The sequence below is a fragment of the Triturus cristatus genome, chromosome 4_1 (genome assembly GCF_964204655.1).
Source record: "Triturus cristatus chromosome 4_1, aTriCri1.1, whole genome shotgun sequence".
Classification (NCBI taxonomy): Eukaryota; Metazoa; Chordata; class Amphibia; order Caudata; family Salamandridae; genus Triturus; species Triturus cristatus.
In genome coordinates, this window is record NC_140585.1 from 796,051,017 (window position 1) to 796,077,489 (window position 26,473).

The 26,473-nt window shown below is 42.6% G+C and overlaps 1 protein-coding gene across 2 annotated transcripts in view; it reads left to right on the forward strand.

Annotated features, from left to right (window-relative positions):
- Positions 1 to 26,473, forward strand: part of FGD6 (FYVE, RhoGEF and PH domain containing 6) — a 221,018-nt gene that overhangs the window by 123,991 nt on the left and 70,554 nt on the right. For both annotated transcript variants that reach the window (XM_085653387.1, XM_085653388.1), the window contains exons 3-8: positions 4,382 to 4,520; positions 8,626 to 8,693; positions 8,794 to 8,824; positions 20,194 to 20,345; positions 21,134 to 21,290; positions 23,165 to 23,252. In XM_085653387.1, coding sequence (XP_085509513.1) covers positions 4,382 to 4,520; positions 8,626 to 8,693; positions 8,794 to 8,824; positions 20,194 to 20,345; positions 21,134 to 21,290; positions 23,165 to 23,252 — 635 coding nt within the window. The remainder of the gene's footprint in view (positions 1 to 4,381; positions 4,521 to 8,625; positions 8,694 to 8,793; positions 8,825 to 20,193; positions 20,346 to 21,133; positions 21,291 to 23,164; positions 23,253 to 26,473) is intronic.

Here is a 26,473-nt window from a genome sequence, read left to right on the forward strand (position 1 = left end):
TGTGACATGAAATGGTGGCTGAATGCCTGGTGGGGAACTAGGCATTCAGTCACCACTCAGGAGTTAGCCTCCTTTCTTTGGACTGTTTCACTGTGTGGGTGAAAACACAAAACCTCTAATCCAGGCAGCGCATTTATGACATTGTAGGATGGAGTCTTATAAATCTGATTAGCAACTACATGCATCTTCTTGAGAGATTGGCCAGTGAATATATAATCTACATTTAACTCTCCAGAGGCGGCAGAAGGAGTGCAGTGGTGCAAACCAGTCTGATTGACTAAAAATATTGTAATACTATAGCTCACCTAGGCTACTACCTATCTAATGCAAACGTTTAAGAAAAGCTTGGGCTCCACACCAGAAGTATGAACCTACAACTCTACCCTTGAGGATCTGTGGTCCATCCTGAAGGGAAAGGTCCATACTTTGTCTGTGGCCCAGCTGGGGGCTGTTCTGTGGCTTTGCTCCTCTGTCTGATCGTTTAGAAGTGATACCTGAGAGGAGATCATCCACTACCAAGAGGGAACCAAAGTAGAAAACCAACTTTCCCAGAGGCCTTCAAGAGACTTCTCAAAAGAGGTGACCGAGAGCTGCTTAAAATGATGATGACATGTAGGGGAAATGACTAGCAGGTGCCTTGACTGTCCTGAGAGAGTATGCTCCTCTGCTCTCCCAAGTGACCTTTTCCTAAGTGTAGGGACTTCATTCATGTTACAAACCCTCCCACAGCCTCCCCTGGCTCACCTAGCCAGTGTCGGATGTGGCATGAGTACAGGTCCCACCAGTTTTTAACAAGAGTGTAGAAAGGATGTTACATACCCACCCTGTGCATACCCACATGAGGCTTCACATGACCCAATGTGGGATTTGCAGAAGTCCATCAAGAATGCAAGTCTACTTGACCTTTGTCCCATTCAAACTTGGATTAGTGTTTTTTGGCATTTGAGTCTGCCCTAACCAACACCATTCTCAAGAGGGGCTCTCGCTGATTCCGGGGCTGTTGAGATCCATGTAGTTAGCACATGCAGAGCTGCATCATCCCAAAGTCCAGGAAGTCCTCAACAGGGTGAATGCCTGGTCGCATTGTAAAGTGCCATTAAGGGGTCTTCTAAAACAAACTGTGAAGCTGGCTATAAAACCAAGACATGTCATGTCAATGGCATTGATAGCCTGTGGGAGATCTCCGCTGAAGAAGGTACATGGTAATATTGTTGAATCTCAGCCAGATTTGATAAAGTGTCCGATAAGCTGGTCAATTGTTGACATCCTTAGTTAGTGAGAGGATGCAATTGTCAAGTTGGCTTTATTTGTTTCTTCTACATCACATCACTTGTGGCCTTTGCCAAGGATTTCATTTTTCTCCTGTGTTGTTCAGTATACATTAGGCCCCTGATGGCAATCATTCAGAAACTTCAATAACACGTTGGTTAACTTCATTACGGTTTCCCTAACCATTTTATTTTCGGGTATCATTAGACCGTAAATTGGGTATGACATATATTCTTTGGCATTAGTGAGATCGATAGCATAATGCATGGCCCTTTTACTCATAAGTGGTATCTGATTTTGAACGTTTTTTATGCAGTTTCACTGAGCAGTACTTAAGATTGTTCGCAAGCCAGGAGCAACAAAGTTTTTGGGCATTTCCAGCTTGGGCGCTGCCCATAAGATTTAAAGTAAGATCCCCGTGGCGGGCCGTCTTGATGACGGTATCTCGTAGAAGTGGAAGCATGAGAAACAAATGGGCGAGTTTGTGCTCAGTAAGTGAGAAGTGTAAAAACCGTTGTTACGGACGGACATCTTTCTATAGCAATTTCTTATATCGATTTAGACATAAGCAAACAAAGATTGTACTAACACCCACTGAGCATTTGGATATAGGTAAGATATACGGCGTATGTTTTAGTTCACTAAATCCTAATGGTGGACTGAGTATTAAGTAACTACAGGTTCCCCACGATACAGGAACAAGCATTAGAGAGTTTTGTTTTTCGGCTAGTTGGTGCAACATCGGTCTGTCGTATGATGGTGGAGTTCAAGCGCTTGCATCATCTAAAGGAGGTAGCAGTTACAGTTAATATGTCAGTGCATGGAGTGGTCGTACTCAAAAGGAGGTCGAATACATGGGTGTTGCATGTCAGACAAGTCTTTGAGTTATAATTTCAGCCCATGGCACTATATTTAGGATTACTGCACGAGTATGAACATTGTTTCCGTCACGTTTTTTATTTAGCGATGCATGTTGGGATTTTGCACAGTACACCTGAAGGTTTCGGTTCTTAACTTTGTTTTTACGTCTGGGTTGGTTAGCATTTTGGCAAATAACGATATGGTCCTTTGTAAACTGTAGCGATAGTCGTATGACATTCAATTGATTTTGTGTCTTGTGTTTTGGCAGGAGGCCCGTGTACATTTTCTTGTATTAATGATATGCATCCCCTGAAGAAGGGTTCAAGTAACCCGAAATGCATTGGAGTCGTTGAAAGACACCTCATTGAAGAGATCGATTGATTTGTTTGACAGTGTTTTGAATTTTACAGACCTGTTTTAATTTGAAATGAATTTTCAATGATGTACTGATTTGTTCTGCAATATCTAAATGAAAATATACTTAAAGGTCAAATTTCACATTTTGTTTCAGTTGTATATTTGAGTGTCTGATTCTGGCCAAGTGAGCAACTTTTGTGTTGAACCCCTAGGGGTAATTATGCAGTGCGCTTCATTAGTGTACTGAGTTTCTTCGCACCTAGTTCAGAATCATTCAGAAACCTCATTTTCCCTTCAATACTTACACCAATGACACTGAATTGATTATTAGGATGGAGGGGGATTCGTGGGATCAGGATACACCGTGAGCTTGCTTAAAAGTGGATCCTGGATTAGTAAGAGATTCTTTAATACATAAAGGGGTGAAATGATGTGATCCTTGTAAACATCCGAGCAAATGTCATGGCGGTGAAGGCACTCATGGAAGAGCTCTCCCAAATGCATAGTTGATTAGGATCCGATCCTAAAAAAAAACAATCTAGGATACACATTGGAGGAGTCCTTGTCAGCAGTGGCATAGGAAGAGTGCGGTGGGTGCGGGCCACCCCGGGTGTCATCACTGAGGGGGATGACAAAATGGCAAAAATGTGTTTTCAAAATACATTTTTTTCCTCCTTTTAATAATTTCAATATGGGGGGGGGGGTGTGACATTTCAATGTTGGGGGGGGGGGTGACAAGAAATTTTCCGCACCAGGTACCACCTGAACTTGCTACGCCACTGATTGTCAGTGGACTGAAAAATTAACTCAGTTGTGAAAACCTGTATAGTTTATTTGGTGCAGTTAAAGAGACTAATCAATCTGATCTTCAAATCACCAGATCTCAGTTTGGGGTTGTGGTGGTATAATAAATTCTGGAATTACTTTAACAGTGCCCTCTACTTGGACGTCCCAAAGACATTAATCAGCTGGTTGCAAGAGAGGACAGTCAAAGGCATCCAACTCTTGTTCAACTTTAGAATATTGTGTTGTATCTTTGAGACTTAATGACAATCTCAGTTGCTGCCATCGCTATCTAGAATAGATTTCAAGGTGCAGCCTAGCTGTTCTTGCAGGTATCTTCAGGAAAAAGTTAGTCTTTATGTGCAGTGAAGATCCTCTAAGATCCCATGTTCTTAATCTGTCTTCAAGCACACCCACCAAGCTTTGCTTTATGGTAGACATCTGGGTTCTTTAGGTTTTACCTTATGGAGCAGGATTTTAGTAAAGTTGCGAATAAATAGGTTTACATATTTGAACAAAATAATAAAGTTTCTTTGAAGGTATGAACAAATTTCAGGCTAACTCAAAACGTTAATTTTTTTTTTGCGGTCCATTACTTTTTCTCCCATTGGGGCTATGTCCGGATCTCATTGGTAGTTTACCACATACAATCAGTTGTGCTGTGTGCTAGGTAAAGGTTAAATTCAAACTGTAGAGGAGACAAGTTTAAGGTAATGTACCAATTTGTTTACTGAAGGGGTGGAGTGTCCGGCATCGGAGGAATCCGTGCCCCTAACTACTGATCAGATTGATGCATTCAAAGTAAATTTTGTGCCACAAAGGAGTAAACCTAAAAGTATTTATGGTTGTGACAGCTGCTCCTGTCTGATCATTCTTTTTGTACACCTGTTTGTCATTGCTATGGCCTTGCCCGGAGACCTGTGAAACAGAAATGCACTAAATGTAATTGATCCAACAAAGTCGTTCAAAACATACTATAGGATGTCCATATGTAGTAAGCCTTTTCCCTGGGAACGATCTTGAACAGGTTTAACGAGTTGAATGCATGCTCGGAATAGTCTTTGCACTATGAGGAAATCCCCTTACTCTATATTTGTCTTTGCCTTAACAGTAGGTCATCTGAAGAGGATCCCAACGGAGAGCTCGACATAATTCATTCCGATGAGGAAGAGGTCGTCAACAGCTCGGATGAAGAAGGTGCCAGCTCTGACTCCAGCAAAGGAGAGCTTGATCATCTAGAAAATAAGCAGGTGGGATTTTTGTCAAAATAACTGCTGTAGTGAATTTTATAAAGTTTGTGTAGCTGCAAATAAGAATTCTTGTAAGTAATTGTAAGTAAACAGTAAAAGCAACCTGTAAAGAAAATCACAACAAATATGAAGTCCTAGGCTAACGTTGGGCACTTGGCATCAATAAGTTCAAAGGAACTTGTTTTATTTACATATATATATATATATATATATATATATATATATATATATATGTGTGTGTCTTGTACCTGCTCATAGTGTCCCCAAGTCGGATTACTTCTACTGCCTTTGTGGCATTGTTTGCTGTAGAATAATTTTACTTCGGTTTGTGCTCCTGTGGCATACCTTTGTTCTCATTTATTAAAGAATGCCTCCTCCCTTATCTGATGTTACTGTGCAGCTTTGCAGAATAAGAGGTTTTCGTCTTTTTCTGTGTGCTTTTAGTAGCGTTATTATCAGCTGTGATGATATCCTGGTGACATGGAGTCAACCTGTAACACTGTGGAAGCCTGGATAGATGTGTTTGGAGAGCTCTGTAGATGTCTCTGTTCTGGCAAAGTGGTACAGATGAATACAGAGATGCTGTCCAAAATTTCAGTGCAAAGTGTCTGTTGGTAGAGCTTTGCAAGGCCCAGGTCTAAGTATAGGTACATTCTTGTAAACCAAAACATTCTGAACTGATTCCACTGTAGGCAGTGCCATGCATCCTCCCCCCCCCACAGATGATAACCGGTAACAATACTGGCTCTGAGGGATTCTGGTGACATTATAAAACATGGATCTAAATTCCGAGTAAATGCAACCAGAACCCTGAGACACGATATCCCTTATGTTTTTTTTATAACAAAATGTTTATTTTGGGGTTTTTAAGTATATCTAACAGTGGTCACTGATTAGAAATGGAATGTTAGGTTTTGTTTACCTTTCATGAATGCATTGTTTTTGAAACAATGGAAAACAGTGAGCGTCCGAGGGTTTATGAAATGTTGTGACCTTAGTGTTTACTACATATTTATGGATTGATTGCAATTGACTTGTAATTTGCTAATGTCATCAAAAATGTTGTTTGTAGCTAAAAGTGATGAAAATAAAACTTCCATGGATTGTGTTACATAACTTACATTTTTTGCTGCATAATTTAGATAACCTTTGTGCTTAATTGTGTTCTCCATGCCTCATAATCCTACTAGCCCCAACAGTAGTAGAGCTTTGCAGAATAGTTTGGAGCTGCCATTATAATGAAGATATTTTCCATATTTCACAGTCCCTGCGAAATAAGAGTTTTCATATCATGGCATTTTGTTCATTATCTTCAATAAAAGCATCTAAACATGCCATATATGCTTAAAACTCCTGACATGAATAGCCCCACACAACCTATTTTTGAATATGTAGTTATAAAAACTGGGTCTGCTCCACAAATCCTTCTTTCATCCCTTCTTCAGTGGTGCATATATATAGACTATTGCATTATTCTTTTTTAATATAGGTTCTTCTATCTCATTTACTACTTTCCAGTGGTAGAGATGTATACATGAATGGTATGATGGCATGAATATATATTATCTACTGGCGGTCGCCAGTAGATAGTTATAGTTAGGACCGAGTTTCCATAGGAAATCTGAAAATTCGATTTTGAATAACTTTGGCGCCGGTTGACGAATCCTCGTGAAATTTTCAAAACTAATGGGGTGCTCCGCTCAGCTCCTACCCTGAAAGTCTCGGGGTGATTCGTCAAGCAGGGGCTGAGAAAAAAGGGGGGTCCCAAAACACGTTTTCCCCATGCATTTTCCCATAGGACCTTTAGTCGAAGGTACAGCCCGAACGGCTGAACAGAATTACTTGAAATTTGCCAAAGAGGTAGTCCTCAGGTCAGGGATGTGCCTTTTGCATATATGGAGTCAATCTGTTCAGTAGTTCCTGAGATAATTGCAGTTAAAAGTACATAAATATCTATAGGTGCGCACCGTGCGCGCACCTTAACGTGCCCGAGCGTAATTCTGATTGGTGGTTACATGTCAGTCAACGTCCGAATCGGTCGAAATCAGGAAGTGTCGGCCGCCATTTTGTGTGTTTTGTGTGTGACAGTGAAAAAGAAAGGTGGAGAACGTGAAAAGGGGGCAGGGTAGAGAGTTCCTGACCCCCTAGTCTTTGTCAGGGGGTCCCTGAAGGACCCCGAAGGGTGAAAAAAACATTTTATTTATCTTTCAAAAAATCGCACGGTGAAAAACCTTAAAAAAAAAAATATATATATATATATATATATATATATATATATATATATATATATATATATATATATATATATATATATAATAAAACATACATAACTTAGCATTTAAAAAACCTTACAAATTCACTTAAAAAAACATAGGTTTCACACACGTTATAGTTGGGAATTAGCATTTAAAAAACCTTGCAAATTAATTTAAAAAACCATAGGTTTCACACATGTTATAGTTAGCTGGACATTTCACTCGTAAAAAACCATTGAAATTCCCCCGTTATAGTTACTTCAGATAACTATAACTCGCGCGACTGCCACTCTATCACAAGGATGATGTCATCAGTGATGTCATGAGTAATGCCACTGACCATGTCATGAGTGATGTAATATGTGACGTCATGAGCAGTGGATTGCGGGCGCGCGAGTTATAGTTATCTGAAGTAACTATAACGGGGGAATTTCAATGGTTTTTTACGAGTGAAATGTCCAGCTAACTATAACATGTGTGAAACCTATGGTTTTTTAAGTGTGTGTGTATATATATATATATATATATATATATATATATGTATATATATGTATATATAAATACACACACACATATATATACACACACATACATTAATTAGTTACAAACTTCCCCCAGGTGCCTGATCGGAGACAATGCTTGGCCACTCCAAGTTTCACCTCTCTCGATAATAACACCACTAACTCCTCTCCGTGGGTATGAAGAAGGGCACACCGGCACACTCCCAGACGTGCAAGGTCTTTATTAGATTGCGCAACAATTGAAGCTCAACTCATTTTGTCTAGCATGTAATAGGCTTGGTCACAATAGTGAGCGCCATATTGGAGACTTATTTTATAACACACCATGTAATACCACCACAACAAACATAGACAAAATACTATAATATTCCACAATTCTCATGAGCCAGTGTACTCTTGTAATGACCACTGGTTACATTAAACCTATACCAAAAAACAGAATCATAATAAAATAATGAAAAAAATTGTATAATCTGACAAAAATGATAGATTTTCACTGCAAATCGAGCATAATTCATTTTTGACACAGATTGATAAACTCTCTGTGCTTGAATCATAAACTATCAAGGTCTTTGCAAAGTGAGATTAATTGCAGAATTACACCCTAGAGACCTAAATCTCATAGCTCCAATCAATCAGTTAATTTTTCCGTAAAATGTATGGCACCTAGGGACAATAGACACATGTGCTTATCTTAATTTTCAGTGTTGTTTTATAAGATGTTTCTTGCTAGTGATTTCTGACTTCTCGATTCTAATCTTCGATTTCCGTGAAAACTGAAAACAAAGGTTGAAAACATCAAAACACCTGCAATATACTTTGAGTACCACTTCAACTTCGTTCATCTGGCTGAAATTAACCTTGGAATAATTCATAAATGAACAAACATATCTTCGCCTGCATTTAATGCATTTGGCTCCTTTGTATCGAATTTGAAAATATACCTGCTCTCCACTCTCCTGAGAACTTTTTCCCTATCTCTTTCTCCAATAGTAAACAGTATACTATCTGTGACACTTTACTCCAGTTGTGAGCTATTACCCTCTTATCCTCATCTTCATACCTGTGAAAAAGAGTTGGTGATGTCTGCAAAATAGGGTAGTATAAGATTGTGACTAAGCAAAGATGTAATTACATCGTAAAAAGGGCTCTTAGTCAATGCAAACAAATCCCCAGACTATTTTTTGTCTATTCCCTGCTTTCTAGAGTCAAGTGAGAACTTGTACAAGAAACTTATATTTCTATATGTTAGTAGATTTTCCACTATTGCCAGTCTTGAATAAATATTGCGTGTGCACCAATGCTCAGTGGATCTTTTTTTGTCTGCAGGGTAAAAGAACTGGGAAGAAGACAAAAGTTTACCACATCGCTAAGGAGATCATGAGCTCTGAAAAAGTGTAGGTCTCCATGACTGTTAAAAGTTCTCTTTTTTGATTGTGTGGCATGTTTCATGACTGGATTTACAGTTGCTGTTTCTGCTTGTTCTTCCTCACACAGTTTTGTGGATGTTCTGAAGCTCTTGCACATTGTAAGTACCTAACGCTAGTGGTCGTGTTGATCGAGCATTTTATTTCATTGTTATAAATTTGTTTTACCATTGCAGTTTATAGTTCAAAAGTTAAATTTAAGACTGGAACATTTTTTCACACTTGTATTGAAAATAAAAACGATTTGTAATATATCTCAGGCACACAAGTTAGCTAAAAGGTTATAGTTACTACTGATGGAAAGATTGGTGTTCAATGTACCAGTCGTAGGTTTAACTTCCTTCCAGATCCATTACTCTTCCCAAACTTCTGAGGTTTATATAAGGGGGAGACTAAATGGTGGTCAGCTGAGCAAAAGGAATAAATCCCCACAAACGAGCCAGCTTTAGCTCCAAACATTCAGTCACAGATAACATTGCAATTGTTCAAACTTTGATTGAAAAATGCGTAGTATCAAAATAGCAAATCCTGTACACTGTTTTTGTTGGCTTTTCAACAGCATTTGATAGAATGGACAGACCAACTCTTTAGAGGATACTGGTCATGATGGGTATTCCCTCAAATATTTTAAGGCTGATGATTGTTCTACACTCCTCTACTTGGTGTAAAATCCTGATGGGTGGGAACAAAGGCTTAACCCTCATAAAGTACACACTGTTTGAAACAAGGTTGCATAGTGGCTCCTCTTCTTTCTTCCGTCTTTCTTTATGATTCACAGGCTCAAATTGTAAATGTTAAGAATTTTCCACCAAGTTTTGCATCTTATGTTTGCATGTATTGATATATACAGATGATGTTGTAATTTTTCATCTTACTCCAATTGGCCTTCAACACAATTTGAATGCATTAAGTGCATATGCCGGGGGAAAAAAATTGAAAATGAATATTGCCAAAACTAAAATTTTGGCCTTTAAATGAAGAAAGCTTTGCTATTCCTTTTTCTGGAACCACGGTGTAATTTGCGTAGAAAAGGTGAAATCACATACTTATTTGGGCAGAGTGTTCTCTCAGAACTTAGATAATAAGCTACATTTCTCACATTTAGTAAACCAAGCTTTTGCACTCATCGGAGCATTAAATAAATGTTATAATTCTTCTGTAAGGAAACACTTCATTCAATGTCTATGCAGTAAAAATATTCCACCTACTCTCACATATGCACTTAAGAACATTTCTCTTGAAAAATGGTGATTCTTGAACCTATATGAAGTGAAGATTCTTCGTAAATTATCAACAGTAAGCCAAGCAATCCCTGTACAAGCACTACACCTGGAATTTGCACTTACCAGCTCTTTTACTTTAGCAGTGGCAAAAATTGTTCTGTGGGCGTATAGTTTACTCCATGCATCAGATGGTACCTTGAGAGATTTGCCGAATCAGGAAAAAATGTGTTGCATTTAAGAAAGATTAGACTTTTAACTTAAATCTTAGGCTTGTTTTAAAACAACTTGAATGTAATATAGAATATTTACAGACAGTCCCCTGCTCAAATCACGTTAATTTTAAAAAATGCAGTCCTAGATTAAGTTACTCATGCAACATTTCTCATTACTCAAACATAAAATTGTACTAAACTTTCAAAGATATTGTAGCTTTTAAGCCACTTCAAAAGTACTTATTGTTGAATCTGAAAGACAGTGTATATGGCAAGTAATACTCATGCTCAGACTGGTTATTCTGCCATTAAATACTTATAAAAGGCATTGCTCTAGTTTCAGAAAGGATGACAGTATATGTGACCTTTGCCACGATGGGCCACGTGATTTAAGACGCGCATTTTATATTTGTCCATCTATTAGAGTAGTAGAAGCATGGAAACATTATTTAACTCCTTTGTATTTTAAATTCAATATAACAGAGGTAGATGAAGTGATTTATTTAATGTTTCCTACAAAGGAGTTTGTATGCTATAATCTTTTTACATTTTTTAAATCTTTAGTGACACTTTTTTAATTATGATATTGTGTAGTCTTAAAAATGACACAAAGTATTTTACTGTTTTATATTGATCTTGATTGAGGTCTAAATCTATAAACCCGGACAAAGGGTGGGGAGCCTTATATGTGGTTGTGTGTGTATGCATGCATAAAAGATACAGTTCAATAGATTAGCTATTTGAATAGGATTAAGTTAGAGGACTCTGTTACATCTTTGTCATAGTCTTCATCTGTGTAACAGTTCACCCGAGAACGATGCAGGATGTACTTGCTGGTTGGTATTTTAGTGTTGCAACTTATTTATTGAGATGGCTACCTTTATTTTGAATAATATTGATGCACTATTTTAAGGTATTTTTTGTATACAACAGGGTACCACTATGGGTATGGCATTCACTCCATCATATACCAACCTCATGATGTGGTTTCTTTGAAAAGAACCATCCCTGGTCCTAAGATCTGGAAGAGTACAGTTGTGATAGCCAGATCTAGATCAGATATATAGATTATCTATTTGTAGTATGGAGCTTATTACAAGATACTATTGGAATTCATACAGATATGTAATCAAAATCCATGGGGTCTGAAATTGACCTATGATATATAAAATGAGAGTTTAGAGTTCTGTGATAATATGGGATGATAATTTGCCAAAGTACTTTTTATTTTTTTCTTTCTAGAAAACCTACATCTTTAAATCTGATACTTACAGCTCAGGGTAGCCATCCACATTGTACTAGTGCATCAGTCTCCTGTTGTGTGCTCATCAAGGAAAAAAGAAACTGTACTGACCGCTAAGATTATATGCAGACAGTGGGTTATATGATGTAGAGATTTAGAAGAAGGGGTTACTCATCGGATATCATTACAAACGCAAGAAAGCGAGTGAATGCCAAGGATGAGAATGAACATGTAACAGTATAGAATAAAGGTATGAGGCAGTATGAACAGGACGCAGAATAGAGGCGTTTCTTAAACCGGTTTTACTGACAAAGCTGCAAATACCCTATTATTATTAATAAATGCGGACATCCATAAGAATCTGACCCAATTTCGAAAAGATATGGAGGCAAAATAACCTTCCTTAGAGTTGAAAGTTTAAAGGATACATTTACTAGTAACATTTGTAAACCCCTTAGCCCACAAGTCTATTTGTTACCTAACAAAATGTTTTTTGGGCTGGTGTAGCAAGTATAATATGTGATCCTTTACCTTAATAAATGCAGAGAATGATGTGAAAGCATTGTAATTGTTTTTAGTGTCAGAATAGTTCTTAACTGAAAATGTTAATTTGTAGCGTATGCGTTACAATGCCTTTATAGCTTCCCATATTTGGATAGTACCATTTGACAAATTAAAATCAGACTAACTGAACATGCTGGAAAGAATCAAGAAAAAATATCCCTTGGCATTATACTATAAAGCAAATCATATTAGTAATATCTCATTATTTAAATTTGTGTGAGTTTGTACCCAAAAAAAGAACACAGGAGGAGGAGGAGAGTGGGATTTAAAATTGGACCGCAGTTTTAAATCTAGATGGATAAACTAACTTTATTAAAAATAAAAAATAAACTATGTTGAATACATAACAAGGATTGAGCATGGTTGAAGTATGTTAATATGGGCTAGATGTCCAAAGTTTAGAAATATTTTATGATATTGTACATTTGATAATGAAACTTACATGTAATTAGCTTCAGGTTGAATTTTATGTTGTGATGGTTTGTGCTATACTACTGCAAATGAGTTCCATACGGGGATAAGATTATTGAGTAAGCTATTTGTAGCATCATAATTGATTTAGAAGTACTAACCATCGTGTATAATTACATATTTGATCTATGTGGAGACTTTATACCGCTATTCTATATAATATTCAAATATGATGCCATTTGTAGTTTTGGTATATACAAGAACACAAATTATATATAATTGGTTATCATATTACTAGTTTATAAATTTTTCCTCATGAATTATATTCAATATTGCAGTTATGATGTTAGAAAATGATATCCTTGCCATATGATATGAAAATTACAAAGCACTATGGAGATGTAGTTATCAGCCATGATTTCCACTATATGCTATGATAAACAGATGTACTCAGCAGGGTCGGACTGGGAACCAAAAACTGACTTGTAAAACTTTTCACCTTAGCCCCCATACTGCATAGATTGACCAAACAAAACGAGAGAACCCAGACACTACAGTAAGGGTTTGAATGGCCCTACATTTTATTGTTTTTTAAGTGGAAATAATGGTGCATTTTCCAGCGCATTTTTCATAAAATACTACCTTTTGTCTGCATCTTTTTCTCCTGCTGACTACTCGTTTCTTCTGCCCCCTCATTCTTTAACTCTCTCTCTCTCTTCTCCTATTGTCCAGCCATAAGACCTCATTATTCTGCTCCTTCCTTCTTTTATCACACTCTTTCTTCCCCTCTTGTTATTCTGTTGGTCTCCCTTCCCCTCCTCTTACACACCTCCTTTTTCGTGCTCCCCACAGCTTCTTCCCTCATTTCCTTCCCTCTTGAATCCTCTCTCCAGCTTTACTTCTTTTTCATCCTTGCTCCTCTTCCATCCTGCTCCTTTCTCCTGCTACTTTTCCTTCGATTCTTTATCACTTATGCTCTCTCTTCTCGCTTAACCTCTCTTTCTCGCATCTCCTTACTCCGTTACTGCTGTATTCTTTCTCTCTTTCTTACTCTTAAAGGCCCCACCACATAAGCAGTCTGTGGACAATGACAGTAGGGAAGAGTTTGCAACAAGCACCAGGAGAGTAAAGTTATTCAGCCAGGTGCAAGGTATTTTTTGTCCGGATGTTGTGGTCCAGAATCTGACGTATGAAAGCCTTGAAATGTTGGCTGCAGCTAGGCAGTCCGATCTGATTTCGCTGCGTGGACCTGTCGGTGACAATGCAAAGCTTTTCCTCCTCGTGCTGAGCGGATATCCCGGGCAGCGCCGGAAACTGGGCATTATTTATGAAGCCACCTGCGCGTCAACTGCTCCGCGCTTGGATGTTTTTCCAGACCCACACACTACAAGTTCGTACCCTAATGTTATTGCTGACTTCACAAGCCTGTCTCCTGCTGTGTGTGGGGACGGCTCCAGAGGGAAGTTATATGTTCCAGAAGCCCACACAGACCTGAAACTGGGGCCGAGACAGCTCTGACTGTTAATGTCCTCTGGTCTCTTCTTGAATACTGTGTCCAGCTCTGGTGGCCACCTGTGAAGCTTGTGTCTAGCCCGAAGGACGCATCTTGCGTGTGGTGTTTCGGTCTTAAAGCTACCCTGCTGCAGCATTGTGGTCAGGCCTAGCTACCTTATCAGGATTGTTCTCTGGTGTTGCCCAAAGCTGGCTGCGCTCTCTGGCAGAAGTTGAAGATAGATTTTTGAGGTAAAAATAGCCTTGCCTTAAATCGTGTGGCTGATGGATTCTTGTTTTTTGTCGTCGGCCTGCCGAGGTGCTGTGGAAGTAACCCTTTGTCTGCTATTTAAGGAGCCCCGTGTGAGTTTCAGGGCGGCCTGCGCACCTGTTGTTTGTCATTTGCTGCTGACAGACCTGTCACTTTACCAGTCTTGCGTCATTGTCACTGTGGGGATCGGAGCCCTCCTGCTTGTCCTCTGCCGGAGGCGAGGGCGGCTCTCCTAGTGCCGAGCCCGGCCCGGCAGCTGTCGGGTTCAGGGAGAGGCAGGTGGGCCTCGTCAATGGGACTCACAGACTGTAACGTAAACACTTAAAATAGCTCCCACTGCCTCGAGCTACGTGAAGGCGCACAGGCCTAAGAAGGGGCGTTTCCTGAAAAGTGAAAGTCGCGAAGATGTGAAGCTAGGGGAGGAGGCCCAAAAACGGCCGGACTCTCAACCAAAATAAAGCCGTACTCAGTTAGAGCTGTATGTTGTGTCCTGCTGGACACATTCAAGTGTCTCAGCAGGCACTTGTACTTCCAGCCACTCCCTCGAGGGCTGGACACACATGCACCTGACACCCACCCATCCCAGGCGTCACGAGTGATGTGAGCCTGTTAATAAAAGGGCCCGGGTGCAGGTGCTCGTGGCCAGTTAACCAGTGTACTACCAGACTCTGCCGTTCATTTGACTAGCATGTGGGCCCTGGGTCCACTACACGACATTGGCAACGAGTGGGTCTGACCCCTGCGCACACCGCGGCTGATGCTCAACTGTTTCTTGGTGGGGAGATGAGTTGGCCCAACAGGAGGCAGCCCCGCGCCAGCAATGGCCCGTGAAGCCGACCGGCCCTGAGGTGGGTGACCAAAGACTGTACTTCCCTGCACAGCAGCCCAACCCTGCTGACACCTGCCTGCGCGACACCGTGCATGCCCTGGAGGTGTTGCGGTCCCATGCAAGGTTTGCTGCCGCATGCACTGACGGCCGAGAGTCGGTGCCCCATTGAGGAAGAGTGTCCCGTCAGCACCGCTGCAAAGCGCTAGTGAAGCCACCCCTGTGGCAAGGCCACGGACTCAAGTGAGAAGAGTGGGGCAGTAAACGGAACCACAGGCAAGTGTCCAACAGGCAGTGCCCGTGACTAGGGCAAGACACTACACGCTGCGCCTGCCGTGTACGCCCCCACCGCCATCCAGCTAGACACGGCCCGCAGCAGTGAGACTTCAGGGCGCCGATCGCGCCTGACTGGGCCCCAGATAATGCCAGCCTGAAGAATGCCCCCATATGGTGCTGTCTAATATACCCCGTACCTGGCCAGGAGGTAGCTGCTGTCCTGCCGGTTGCTACATGTTCCGGGGAGTGGTGAGCCAGTGACAAAACTTCACCCGTTTAAAGGCATAGGTGGTGAGAGAGGAGTCTGCTGGCTCAAGAAGGGGCTGCCGGCCAGCACAAGACTTCACGTGGACTGAGCAGAAGTCCGGCAAAGGGGTGCGGCATTCCCCAGTGAGCATAGAAGCCCACAGCTAGTGGAAATACTATTGCAGCGTAATAGCATTGCCACAAAACCCCCAGCTGAGAGAGACGAGGGTCGAGCAGTTAAAAAGAAAAAAGAAAAAAAATAAGAGCACAGTGCAAGCGCCGCTTCACCGTACAGGCACAGTGTCCCCCTGCAGTTCCAGCACCTTCCTGCACCGCAACTGCCTGAGCCACGAGTCCCACAGCATGAAGGAAAGCTGTGGCGGCCTTCAATAATGCCTACTGCGCTCAAGAGAGCCAAGCGGACCCGCAGAGCGAGGAAAACTGCCGCAGATTCCCAGAATATTCCTACAGCACCACCTAGCATCTGCCCAGTGCAAAGCAACCAATAAGAGACAGCCTTCAGTGCTCATAGCTATCGTGTGCACCCTGCTGGGAGAGGCAACCGAATGTCACAGCACTGAAGAGGAGGTGTACATTCAAACACACTTCCATCCCATGCCCCCAACAAGTGAAGGGCGAGCTAACCTTTCAATACAACTGGCACTAGAGACTTCCGGGTGCCTAAGCACTAGACATTAAAAGGAACTACAGTGCTCTGAGCTCACAGCAGCAATGAGCCAAGGGGGCAGCCTCTTGGTAGAAAAGGGAAGAGCAAGCAAGTGAGCAAAGAAAAGCCTCAACGAAGCAGATGTTTGTTCAAAGTACTGCGAACCATGCGCTCATCTGAGAGCCTGCAGTGCATAGTCAATTGTTGAACAGTAAAGAGACCCAACAAGTTCTCAGCTGCCACCAACCTTAAAAGCGGCCAAGAGTCCAGCCACACACTAGGTAGTGACACCTCAAGCAGCCAAGTCCCGCTAGTCAGCCAGCAAGCCCACGGAAGGCACAAGAAGCACCGTCTGCTGCGCCCCTCACCAGTACCCATCTGTCAACCACAATTAAGACCGGGCTGCATACCCCTGTTGGTGAACAACCGCAAGAGAAAGTACATGCCTGAAAGGCGCTAGCCCTCTAAGGTGCATCCTGGCAAAAGCAAGGTGCAGAGACACTGCAAGAGCCCCATGAAGCCCAAAGCTGCACCAGTCCAGACAAGTGTCAAGTGGTCAAGCAAAGCCCAGCTAAGACAATGGATTTGGTAACAACCGAGCAATCCCCACCTAAAGCACAAGAAAGGCAAGTGCAGACTGCGCAAACTCCAGTGGATGCCACCACACGCAAGGAAAGTGCGCCACACGCCCAAGTGGTGACCAGAGAACATTTCAAGCTAGCAAAGGGACACCCCAAGTGCCGGAAGAGGGCAGTCAGGAAGAGGACGAAGCGCGCGATGTCAGAGGTGTGTGGCGCATGCACCTACAGGTATGTCAGCACAGGCGAGCGCCCAGGAGAGAGACATCTCCAAAGAGAAGACGCAATTGGTGAAGGCAGCAAGGAGAACATCCACATCTCTCCTGCTCCAGTGAAGCTCCACAGTGGGCCAAAGACAGCACAGTGTCCTCCCTCACACTGCCTCAGGATGGAGTTTCCGGTGACCCAATACAGGCAAGAGGAGATTCGCACACTCCAAGTGGCCAGCCACTACCACAGCTCCCTACTGCCCGTGGAAGTCATTCCCAGAAGAGGGAACACCCGGAGTAGGAGCTTCAAGAAGCTGCCTGAAGAGGGAGCAGATGAGACAAGTGGCTGTTTACCACCCAACAGAGAAGATCGACGGAAGTCTCGCCCGCATGGTCCAGAGACCATTGAAGTTGATGGGCCCTGTTGGCCTTTTTGGAACATGGTGCATGCCACTGCACCCAAAAGGAAGAAGCGAAAAGAAGGGTGACAATCTTGTCACCAGGAAGAGCTGGACAAACACAGGTGCGCTAAGGAAAATAAGAGGAGAAGCACAAGGACTTGTAGCACCACAAGCCAAGAGCATACCCAGAGACACCAGACAGCTACCAAGGTGGAACAACGTCACAGCCCCCTGGGAGAACCAAACATAAGCCGCAGCAAACGCGAACCGCGTCTCTTCCCAACGCTTCCCAGTGCGACCGTCCATCCCAGAGTGTCAGCAGTCGAAGTTGGACGGCATCCCTGCTCCTGACCGCAGATGCTAGAGGTGAAAGAACAGCTTCAGCAGGGCAGAGACATGTAGCTGCGAAGTCCCTACAGAAACCTCCTCTCCTAGAAGATCGTCACCACCTATCGTCCAGGCCCAATGGCAACTGCATCATCATTGCCATGTGCATGACACCGCACCCAACATGAGGTGTGGAAGTGTGACCGGAGGGTCCACACTAAGAATCTGACAACCGACCAAGTTATGGAGGGGGAAGTCATGAGTGGCTGGGCCGGACATTGAAGAGAACTCGAGCTGCTAAAGGAGCGCATCCTGGCACACCAACAGCAAGGGAAGTGGGTGATAACCAGAGAATGACCTGGTGACCACACAGTGGGAGACTGAGAGTAAGCCGCAAGCCTGCGCGAATAGAGTCTAATGCCTCACATCTCCTCAGCGTATCCATCACGCTACTGTCATCTACGTCCTCCTAGCTCAAGAAGTCCAAGTGCACGGATGCAGATGTCTCCCTAAAGGAAATGGAAGCACCTGGCCACCCCCGCTCCAGGTGATCGACTCAAGACTGAAGGCCTGCAACCATCAAGGCATGTCATTACCAACTGGTGTCTAGATTCACCACACTGCTGGCAATGCCATCACGCCAGTCCTTGTCAAATGCATCAAACACTACTATCTCGAGTACCAATGGGCTGGAGTCCTACACTGTTGCTAAACCAGCCGACAAGCAAAACCAGAGGCCACCTGCTGACCTGGCTTACACCTGAACTGCGGTAGCGAGAGCATGTCTTGACCAAGACTCATCCACCCCTGTTGTTTGTGCGAGCAACTGAGTACTGGCTCCTCGGTGGTCTTGCAGCTGCCCCACGTCAGCACACATGCAGCCCCAGCACAGCTCACAAGCAGTCCCGTGGCAAACCCGAAAAAGGGCCTCCCCAGGCGGGAGAGTTGGAAGACACTTTGCCCCACCGACCAGTTACCAGATACAACAAAATACTCTCACAGAGACTTCAGTCGATCCAGCAACACTTTTGTGAACTTTCACCATGGACTCCAACCATGCTCTTGACGCACCCTGTTTAATGGACTGTTAGTACCCACCACATGCCATCCTCTAAGTCAGCGAAGGGGAGTCACCTCAGACCAAAAAACATGTTCCCAATGGCATGGTACGAGAGTGCAGCTTTTGTCTCCAAGCCAGCGTTCGTGTCCTGAACCACTCAGGTTAAATTATGAGTGCCTGCCGAGATCGACCTTCTGCACTCTGATTCACCAGCCCCTGTTTGCTGTCTTCCTGCTGCCAGACACGAGAAGCTGATGGACCCTGTGGTGTAGAGTTAATTGTTTTTGACCCCTACAGGTTGGACTATTGTTTGTTTTTTGTCTTCATTAAAATTTGCGAGGAATGTTGTGTCCTGCTGGACACATTCAAGTGTCTCAGCAGGCACTTGTACTTCCAGCCACTCCCTCGAGGGCTGGACACACATGCACCTGACACCCATCCATCACAGGCGTCACAAGTGACGTGAGCCTGTTAATAAAAGGCCCGGGTGCACGTGCTCGTGGCCAGTTAACCAGTGTACTACCAGACTGTGTCATTCAGTTGACTAGCATGTGGGCCCTGGGCCCACTACACAACACTGTAGAAGGCTCATCTCCTTTGGGAAAATCCAGAGATATGGCAGTGCTGAAGCCCAGTCACAGAAACAAACCCTATAACCGGGCACTTAACATTCGCAGATACCACTACTGGGTATGTTACCCCATCTTAGACGTTAGAGAGCAGCTGTCACAAGCTTCGCTATTAGAGGGCTACACGTTTAGAACCTGCTCCATGGGAAATATGGCTGGATTCACCTCTTAGCCAAAACCTCAAATGCTGCTATACCAGCAACAGAAAGATCAACCAACCTTTAAAAAAGGCCCTCGATGGTGGGTTTGCACTTAGTACAGGACTTCGAAAAGTTTTATTTGCACTATTGTGAATTAGATTGTTTCCCCCCTAAATAATAAAACACTGAGCATTTTATACTGAACATGTTACACGTTATATTGGTTTTTGGATTTGAGTAGTAGATATTGATCATCTCAGTATAGGGTGATGCAAGATTAGAGGAACGGTAGGCACTATCAGTAGAGGTCACCAGAGTGCAACAAATTGCCTAAACAATAGCCTCTTTAGTATGGATGGAGGAGCACCCAAGCAGCAACCTATAATTTACCTGGGGTTTCGAAAATCCTGCTCCCCAAACTGACTCGTATTACGGTTTTAAAAACACACAGTAGCTGGTAAAAAAAATATTATAATATATATATATATATATATATATATATATATATATATATATATATATATATATATATATATATATATATATATATATATATATATATATACACACACAAAATTAATGTGGATTCGCTCCATGGCGCTTGCTCTGTTCAGAAGTATTTTTGGCGAAGGAAGTGATTTGTCTGTGTGTGATTGTCCATTGTTTATTTGTTATCTTGTTGCGGATGCTCGCCAGGACTTTCGGAATGCCGTCGCCCACGCATCCAGGCAGCAGGGGAAGCCGGTGATCGAGGACAAGATTTTGAACCAAATCCTCTACTACCTGCCCCAGCTCTACGAACTCAACCGGGATGTACTTCGAGAACTTAAAGACAGGATGGCCCACTGGTAAGAACACGCAGAATAAATTGCTTATAAGTTTGCGTCTGCCAATGATGCTTAGCACTTCTCAAATTAGAAGTGTAAACATCCCACCCCATCCTCCCAGTGGAGTGCTGCTTTTATGCATTTTTGTTTAAAAAAAAAAAAAATCCAGAAAAGTTATGTGACTTTCCATCTCAGGGATGCTTTACTCCATATATCTTAATTTATAGGACATGCACCATACACGCCTCTGTATTGTAGTCAGTTAGTCATGTCTCTCGCTGAAAAGTTTTTCAGTAAAACATAATGTTATATGTACTGTCTATTAACTTTGTCACTTTACAAAACATACCACTAGATTATTTTGCCGGCATCACATCACACAACTACTATTTAGATAAATGCTAGCTTTTTCCTTAACGAAACTGATAAAGGGCCCCACAAAGACATTTACATTTGTGATCTCTGGTCCTGTAATCCTACAATCACACTAACCTGTTGTTGTTTCTTCATTATACCACTTTAAGTCTTGTAGCGGAACTGCAGTTTTAATTTTAAGCGTTGCGATCTCTCATTGACATTCACACATTTTTCTTTGTGTTTAAGAACGTTTTCTTTCCAGGATCTTCAGACTATCACAATAAATGTTTTTGTGCAAAATACAGTTCTATATTTTTAGTTATTTCAAGTCTTGTGACAGGAGAAACGTATTCTATGTGACTGCTGGCGTCGAGGGGTGTTTTCAGGAGGGAATTGAGCAAATGTTTTTATACAAGCAGAGATTCACAACATTTTCTCTCCTCCGTTTTTAGGAGTGAACATCAGAAAATTGCAGATATTTTTGTGACAAAAGGCCCTTATCTGAAAATGTATTCGACATACATTAGAGAATTTGAGAGGAACATTGCCCTGCTAGATGAACACTGTAAAAGGAACCCGGGGTTTGCCGCAGTGGTGAAGGAGTTTGAGGTAATGTCTGGATTCTCGCTCTTTGCACTGTTTGTTTCTTGAGGCAGTGGTGTAACACAAAGATAGTCCCACCCCCTTCAGAATGTGGTCAGGGGCCTGCTGACTAGAGGACATCCTAAAGGTAGGGCCTCCCTGCTCCACAGGGGCTGCAGTGGCCTGTGTTGCACCCCAATCTTGCAGATGGTTGTGCCTGTGAGGGGAGAGTTAAGGTGGTCTGGGACTGAGGTTATTAAGATGATTAACATTTTGGCAGGTACAGCTCTATTTTCAGGTTAGTTGTTTACCTTTAGTTCTCTGCAGTAAACATAACACTTGTTAGAGCGAGAGACTCAATTGCCCCAGGTTAAGTACCTGTTAGCTGCCTTCTTTGTATGAATTATAAGAAACTAAGGGTTACACATTGCAGTAGTGAAGGGAAATTCAATCTATCATCTGTCCATCATGTATGTAGTAAAGTCCAATTGTTCAAGAATAGTACTCCCTGTTCCCACTTGCTTCCTTTTGTACTCCTGCTTTATTTTGCACCCCTGCCTCCTTTGCACACCCATCTCCATTTTCTCACCGGTTTCTTGTTGCACACCTGCTTCTTGTTGACCACCTGTTGAACGTGACGCGGCCTAGACACAACCACCCTTTCACAGGCATTGTTCTTCTGGAGTATCTCCTTATTTCTGTAGGTCGGCTTGCGCCTGTTACATCCAGTGTAGAAATGTCAGCTGAGCTCTTTGGATTTAAAGCAGCTACACACCTATTTTTTTTTTTACTCAACACTCGCAACGGTGGAACCTTGGGCCCGCACCTCCACACAGTTCCCTTCAATTTCAAAGTGTAGTGCACTGCAACCAAAATGTCAGCCGTTGCTTGACACATCTGTTAAACAGAAATATTTAAGAACAAATCACTGGAGGGTGCATTCAAAGAAAAGTCTCTATTCACAACCGGCAAAATCATTTTTTTTTTTTTTTGCGGGTCGTGGATAGAGAGGTTGCCGACCAGAGTGATATTAGGTCACGGATTCAGGTGTCTGGGGTGGGGTGATATTCTGACCCCAGCCTACATAAATGATCATTTTGCTGCAATAACATTGAAATATTAGACCTTTTGTGAGGACATATACAAAGGAGCACAAATGATATAAAGCTCTGATGAAGTTCAACTTGGTCTGAAAGAAAAACATTGGTTGTAATCCTTGGCTGTTTTTATGGAAAAGAAATAAATAATTTGGGAATAAAGGAGAAAATTTACCTACAACAAAGACCTATGGACTTTTTTCTGGTGTGCCTTCCAGCTTTACACCTATGTGAATGTGCCTTTGGATGAATTTTGCTAGTAATTTATGGCCCAAGCATGGGTTTTCTATGTAAAGTGAAAACGTACTAACCGTTGGGACATTGAATGCGTAAGCAGCAGTTTGAGGCAAACTACAGCTACATAGTGCATCGTGAGACTTCAAGACCCCACTCCAGTGTGGTTTATAAATCCAGTAAGTAAGCCAGACTGCTGCAATAACACTGAATTCAACTTCATCCCCATACTTAAAATAGAAGAATGGAAGACTAAGAAGTTGGGGACATAATTGTTTGACTGAGGGTTCTCCTGAGTTGACTGCCTTAGATCTTGAGATGGTATCCTTGTAAATAAACTACACTTTGAGTAGTAGGCCTAGGGGACTGATCGACCATTTGTCATCTCTAGTATTTTTGGGTGTTTCCAATGTATGTGATTGTTGTCTGTGCAAAAATAACCTTGGAATGAGGTACTGAGTACAACAATGCAGTCTACGGGGTGGCCTTGCCTTGACTGTTGAATGGCTGAACATAAAATGACTTATTCGTCTGGCTTGTTACAATTCTTTTTCGATGTTTGCCTTTCAGCTGAGCCCTCGTTGTGCTAATCTGGCACTGAAACACTACCTGCTCAAGCCTGTTCAGCGGATACCCCAGTACCGACTGCTGTTGACAGGTACCTACATCGTACGTTTTTACAAATCCACAGGCTACTGGTTTGTGAGCCTCTGTTGTGTTAGTTTTGTCTGCTGTTAGTATTTCCTGTAGTGCTCCTAGATAATCCAAGTACTTGCTAGCAGGTTTCTTACAAACAACTATAAAATAGACAGAAATCTCCTGGCAGGTTGTTGTTTGAGTACGTTACATGTGAGTTGTGAATATTACCAATATACAACAAGACATTTGCAGGTGAGTAACCACTTTTCTAGTAATGAGGGAAGTAGTAGAGAGGAGTCACTAGGTAGAGTAAAAAACTATTTAATGCAGTTGTTGGAGGTTGGATTCTGCATATATACAGATGACAAGAAGATTAACCTATAGTAGGGGGTGATCTGAGTGCCACCATAGACGGTTTCAGATGGTGTCTTCGGCTGTGGAATTTCTACAACAGACTAGAACTAAATGGAAGCAGAACATAAATATTGCAACCTCGTTATCGAGACCCCACTGTGAACTATCAGGTTTTGTCCAGCATTATTGGGTTTCCTTACCCCACTCGCTATAACAGAAAAGAAGAAATTTGGGGTCAAGAATCTCAAAGTTGACTCTGGTTATGTAAGTCAACATCCTCACTCAGGCTTGGTTGTTCTCATCATTCATGATGTTTATAATTTCACCAGAAGGGTTCTTAATATAACTGTTCCTCAAGATTAGAGTGCACTTGTGCAATCCTTGTTTGGCTTTCCAAGGTGCTAATTTGAAGACTTAAGTCTGTCTATTGTTCTCCCACGTGGAGCCTCTTGAAATTGAAAGAGTGCAATGGCCTTGGTCAAGCTCTGTCTGCTATGCAGTGGGTGTCAGTTCAGCAGCACCCTCTATTGAGCAGAACTATCCCTGATGGCAAATTAGCAGGAAATCATCCAGCTGGTTCTCTTCGTTCTGCAGACAAAAAGCCTTCTCTTTGCAGATAGGGTAATTCAGGCATATGTCACCAACAGACGTGTCCCATCAGCCAAATAACCTAAAGTTCAGAAGATCTTTAAACACTTTGCTGCATTTGCATTAATATCCTGTCACTTGCCCTTTTTTGTAGTATGAATTCTACAGCGCCATTAATGGCCAGTGTGCATAGTGGACTTAGTAATTTACTAACCATAAACAGAGTTGTTAACCTATTGAGAGTAGTTATAGATGGAGGGTCTAAGAAAACTGATTCCCACCATAAACCCACCTTTTTAACTACTGTAGTTTCCAGGGCAACTCCAAATTAACGAGGCTTGAGGAACGTTTTATTGTAGTAAAAGTTCTGAACTTTTCCCTTGCACTAAATGTCCCAATCCACAGTCAATTTGAAATGGGTGCTTCCGACAATGGATGTTTCTGGGATCAGCTGTCAGGCAATTTCTGCAGTGCTCCTTGAGATGAATTTGTGTGTGTGTGTGCGCATATCGAGAGATATAATATCTACTGGCCAGTAGTTAGTTATAGTTCGGATGTAGTTTTCATAGGAAGAGCGCTTTTTCATTTGCCAATTAATTATTCAAAACTAGTTTGACGCTCACTTCAGCTGCTGTCTTGACAATTTTGGGGTGATCCATCAAGCGGCGGCCGAGGGAAAAAAAGGGGGTCCCAGAACGCTTTCCCTCCATTTTAATTTCTATAGGAAACTTTAGACACGACTACAACCTGAACTGCTGAACGGAATTACACCAAATTTGGCAGAAAGCTACCTCTTGGTCCAGAAAGCAATTTATTTGCTAAATGGTGTAAATCCATTCAGTAGTTGCTGAGAAATGTATAGAAATCCCCATTTGTATATATAGGGATGTGGGGGAGCCTCGATCTCTCCTGGTCTTGTGCTGAGATCTGATTGGCTAACAACACTTCAAACCAAGAAAGTGTTGGCAGCCATCTTGTGACTCGGTTGAACAGAGTCACAAGAAAAAACGTTAAAAGAAAAGGGGGCAGAGTTGAAACACCCTGACCCACTAGGCCTCGGGGGGGGGGGGGGGGCACATGGACCTCCCAGGGCCACAATAGCATTTTTCTAAAAAAAAGATATTAGGTGGAAGTCGTGCTGAATCTGCGACTCCTGCCAAATTTTTTTCTGAAACAAAGCACGGTTCCTGCGCTTTGTTAATTCTAGGCCGCCGGGTGGGTTAGGTCCTGGGGGCATTATGAAAATATAGGAGGGAGGCACACGGGGCCTCCCTCCTCAGGCTGTTCAAAGCCCCGGGGACTGCTACCTCCTCCCAGGGGCAGTCAGATAAGTATATGCGGGGGAGCTGCGCAGCTCCCCCGCTACCTTGGGGACCGCCACCTCCCTGGGGTTTCAATTACAAATAATGTGGGTGGCCACACGGCCCACTGCAGGCCCGGGACTGCCACCTCCGCAGGGCGTCAATGACTAATAAATGCAGATGGGCCTCATTGCCCCCCACAGCCATAGGGATCGCCACCTCCCTGGGGCTGCAATGGTAGATAATGGGGGCGGGGTGACGCAGGCATATATCCTCTTGGAGTGGGTGTGCGAAAAGTTATATGGGGGTGTGAGTGGGTGCGTTCGATTCTGTGGATGATGTCATCAGGGATGTCATTTGTGATGTCATCAGTGATGTCACTGACCATGTCATGAGTGATGTAATATGTGAGGTCATAAGCAGTGCATTGCGGGTGTGCAAGTTGTAGTTAGCTCAGCTATAACGGCTGCTTTTCACTGATTTTGTACGAGTGAAATTTGACCCGAACTATAACGCCCAGTAACCTTTGTCTTTTTTTGTAAATATATATAGTTGTTCAGTTGCAGAATATTACTGCTGGTATCCTTGTTACGCACTCCTGCTCAAAACTGATTAAAAGTTGTTGCAGTGCATTCTGCTCTGTTTAAGCCATGCATGAGGATGTGTCATCCAAAACTGTAATTGGTTGGTAATGCCAGACTGTGACTGTTTGCTACCCTGTCTTGTTTTGTTCTGTATGGCTGAGTGCACATTCTATCCTCCCATAGAAGCAAGAGGTAGGGTGCAGCTGTCCCTGGCTCAGTGCATCTTTGCGACTGGATATTGGTGTTGATGATTGGTGCATGCAGATTCTATACCCTGGATTTCTATCAGGTATTGTCTCTTCCTTGTGAAGAGTAATAAATAAATACCAGTATGGGGAACATAGAATATGGTGTGGTTCACTCTGCCCATGGGTGGCTACAGCACATATTACTGCTCATTCAAGACACGTATG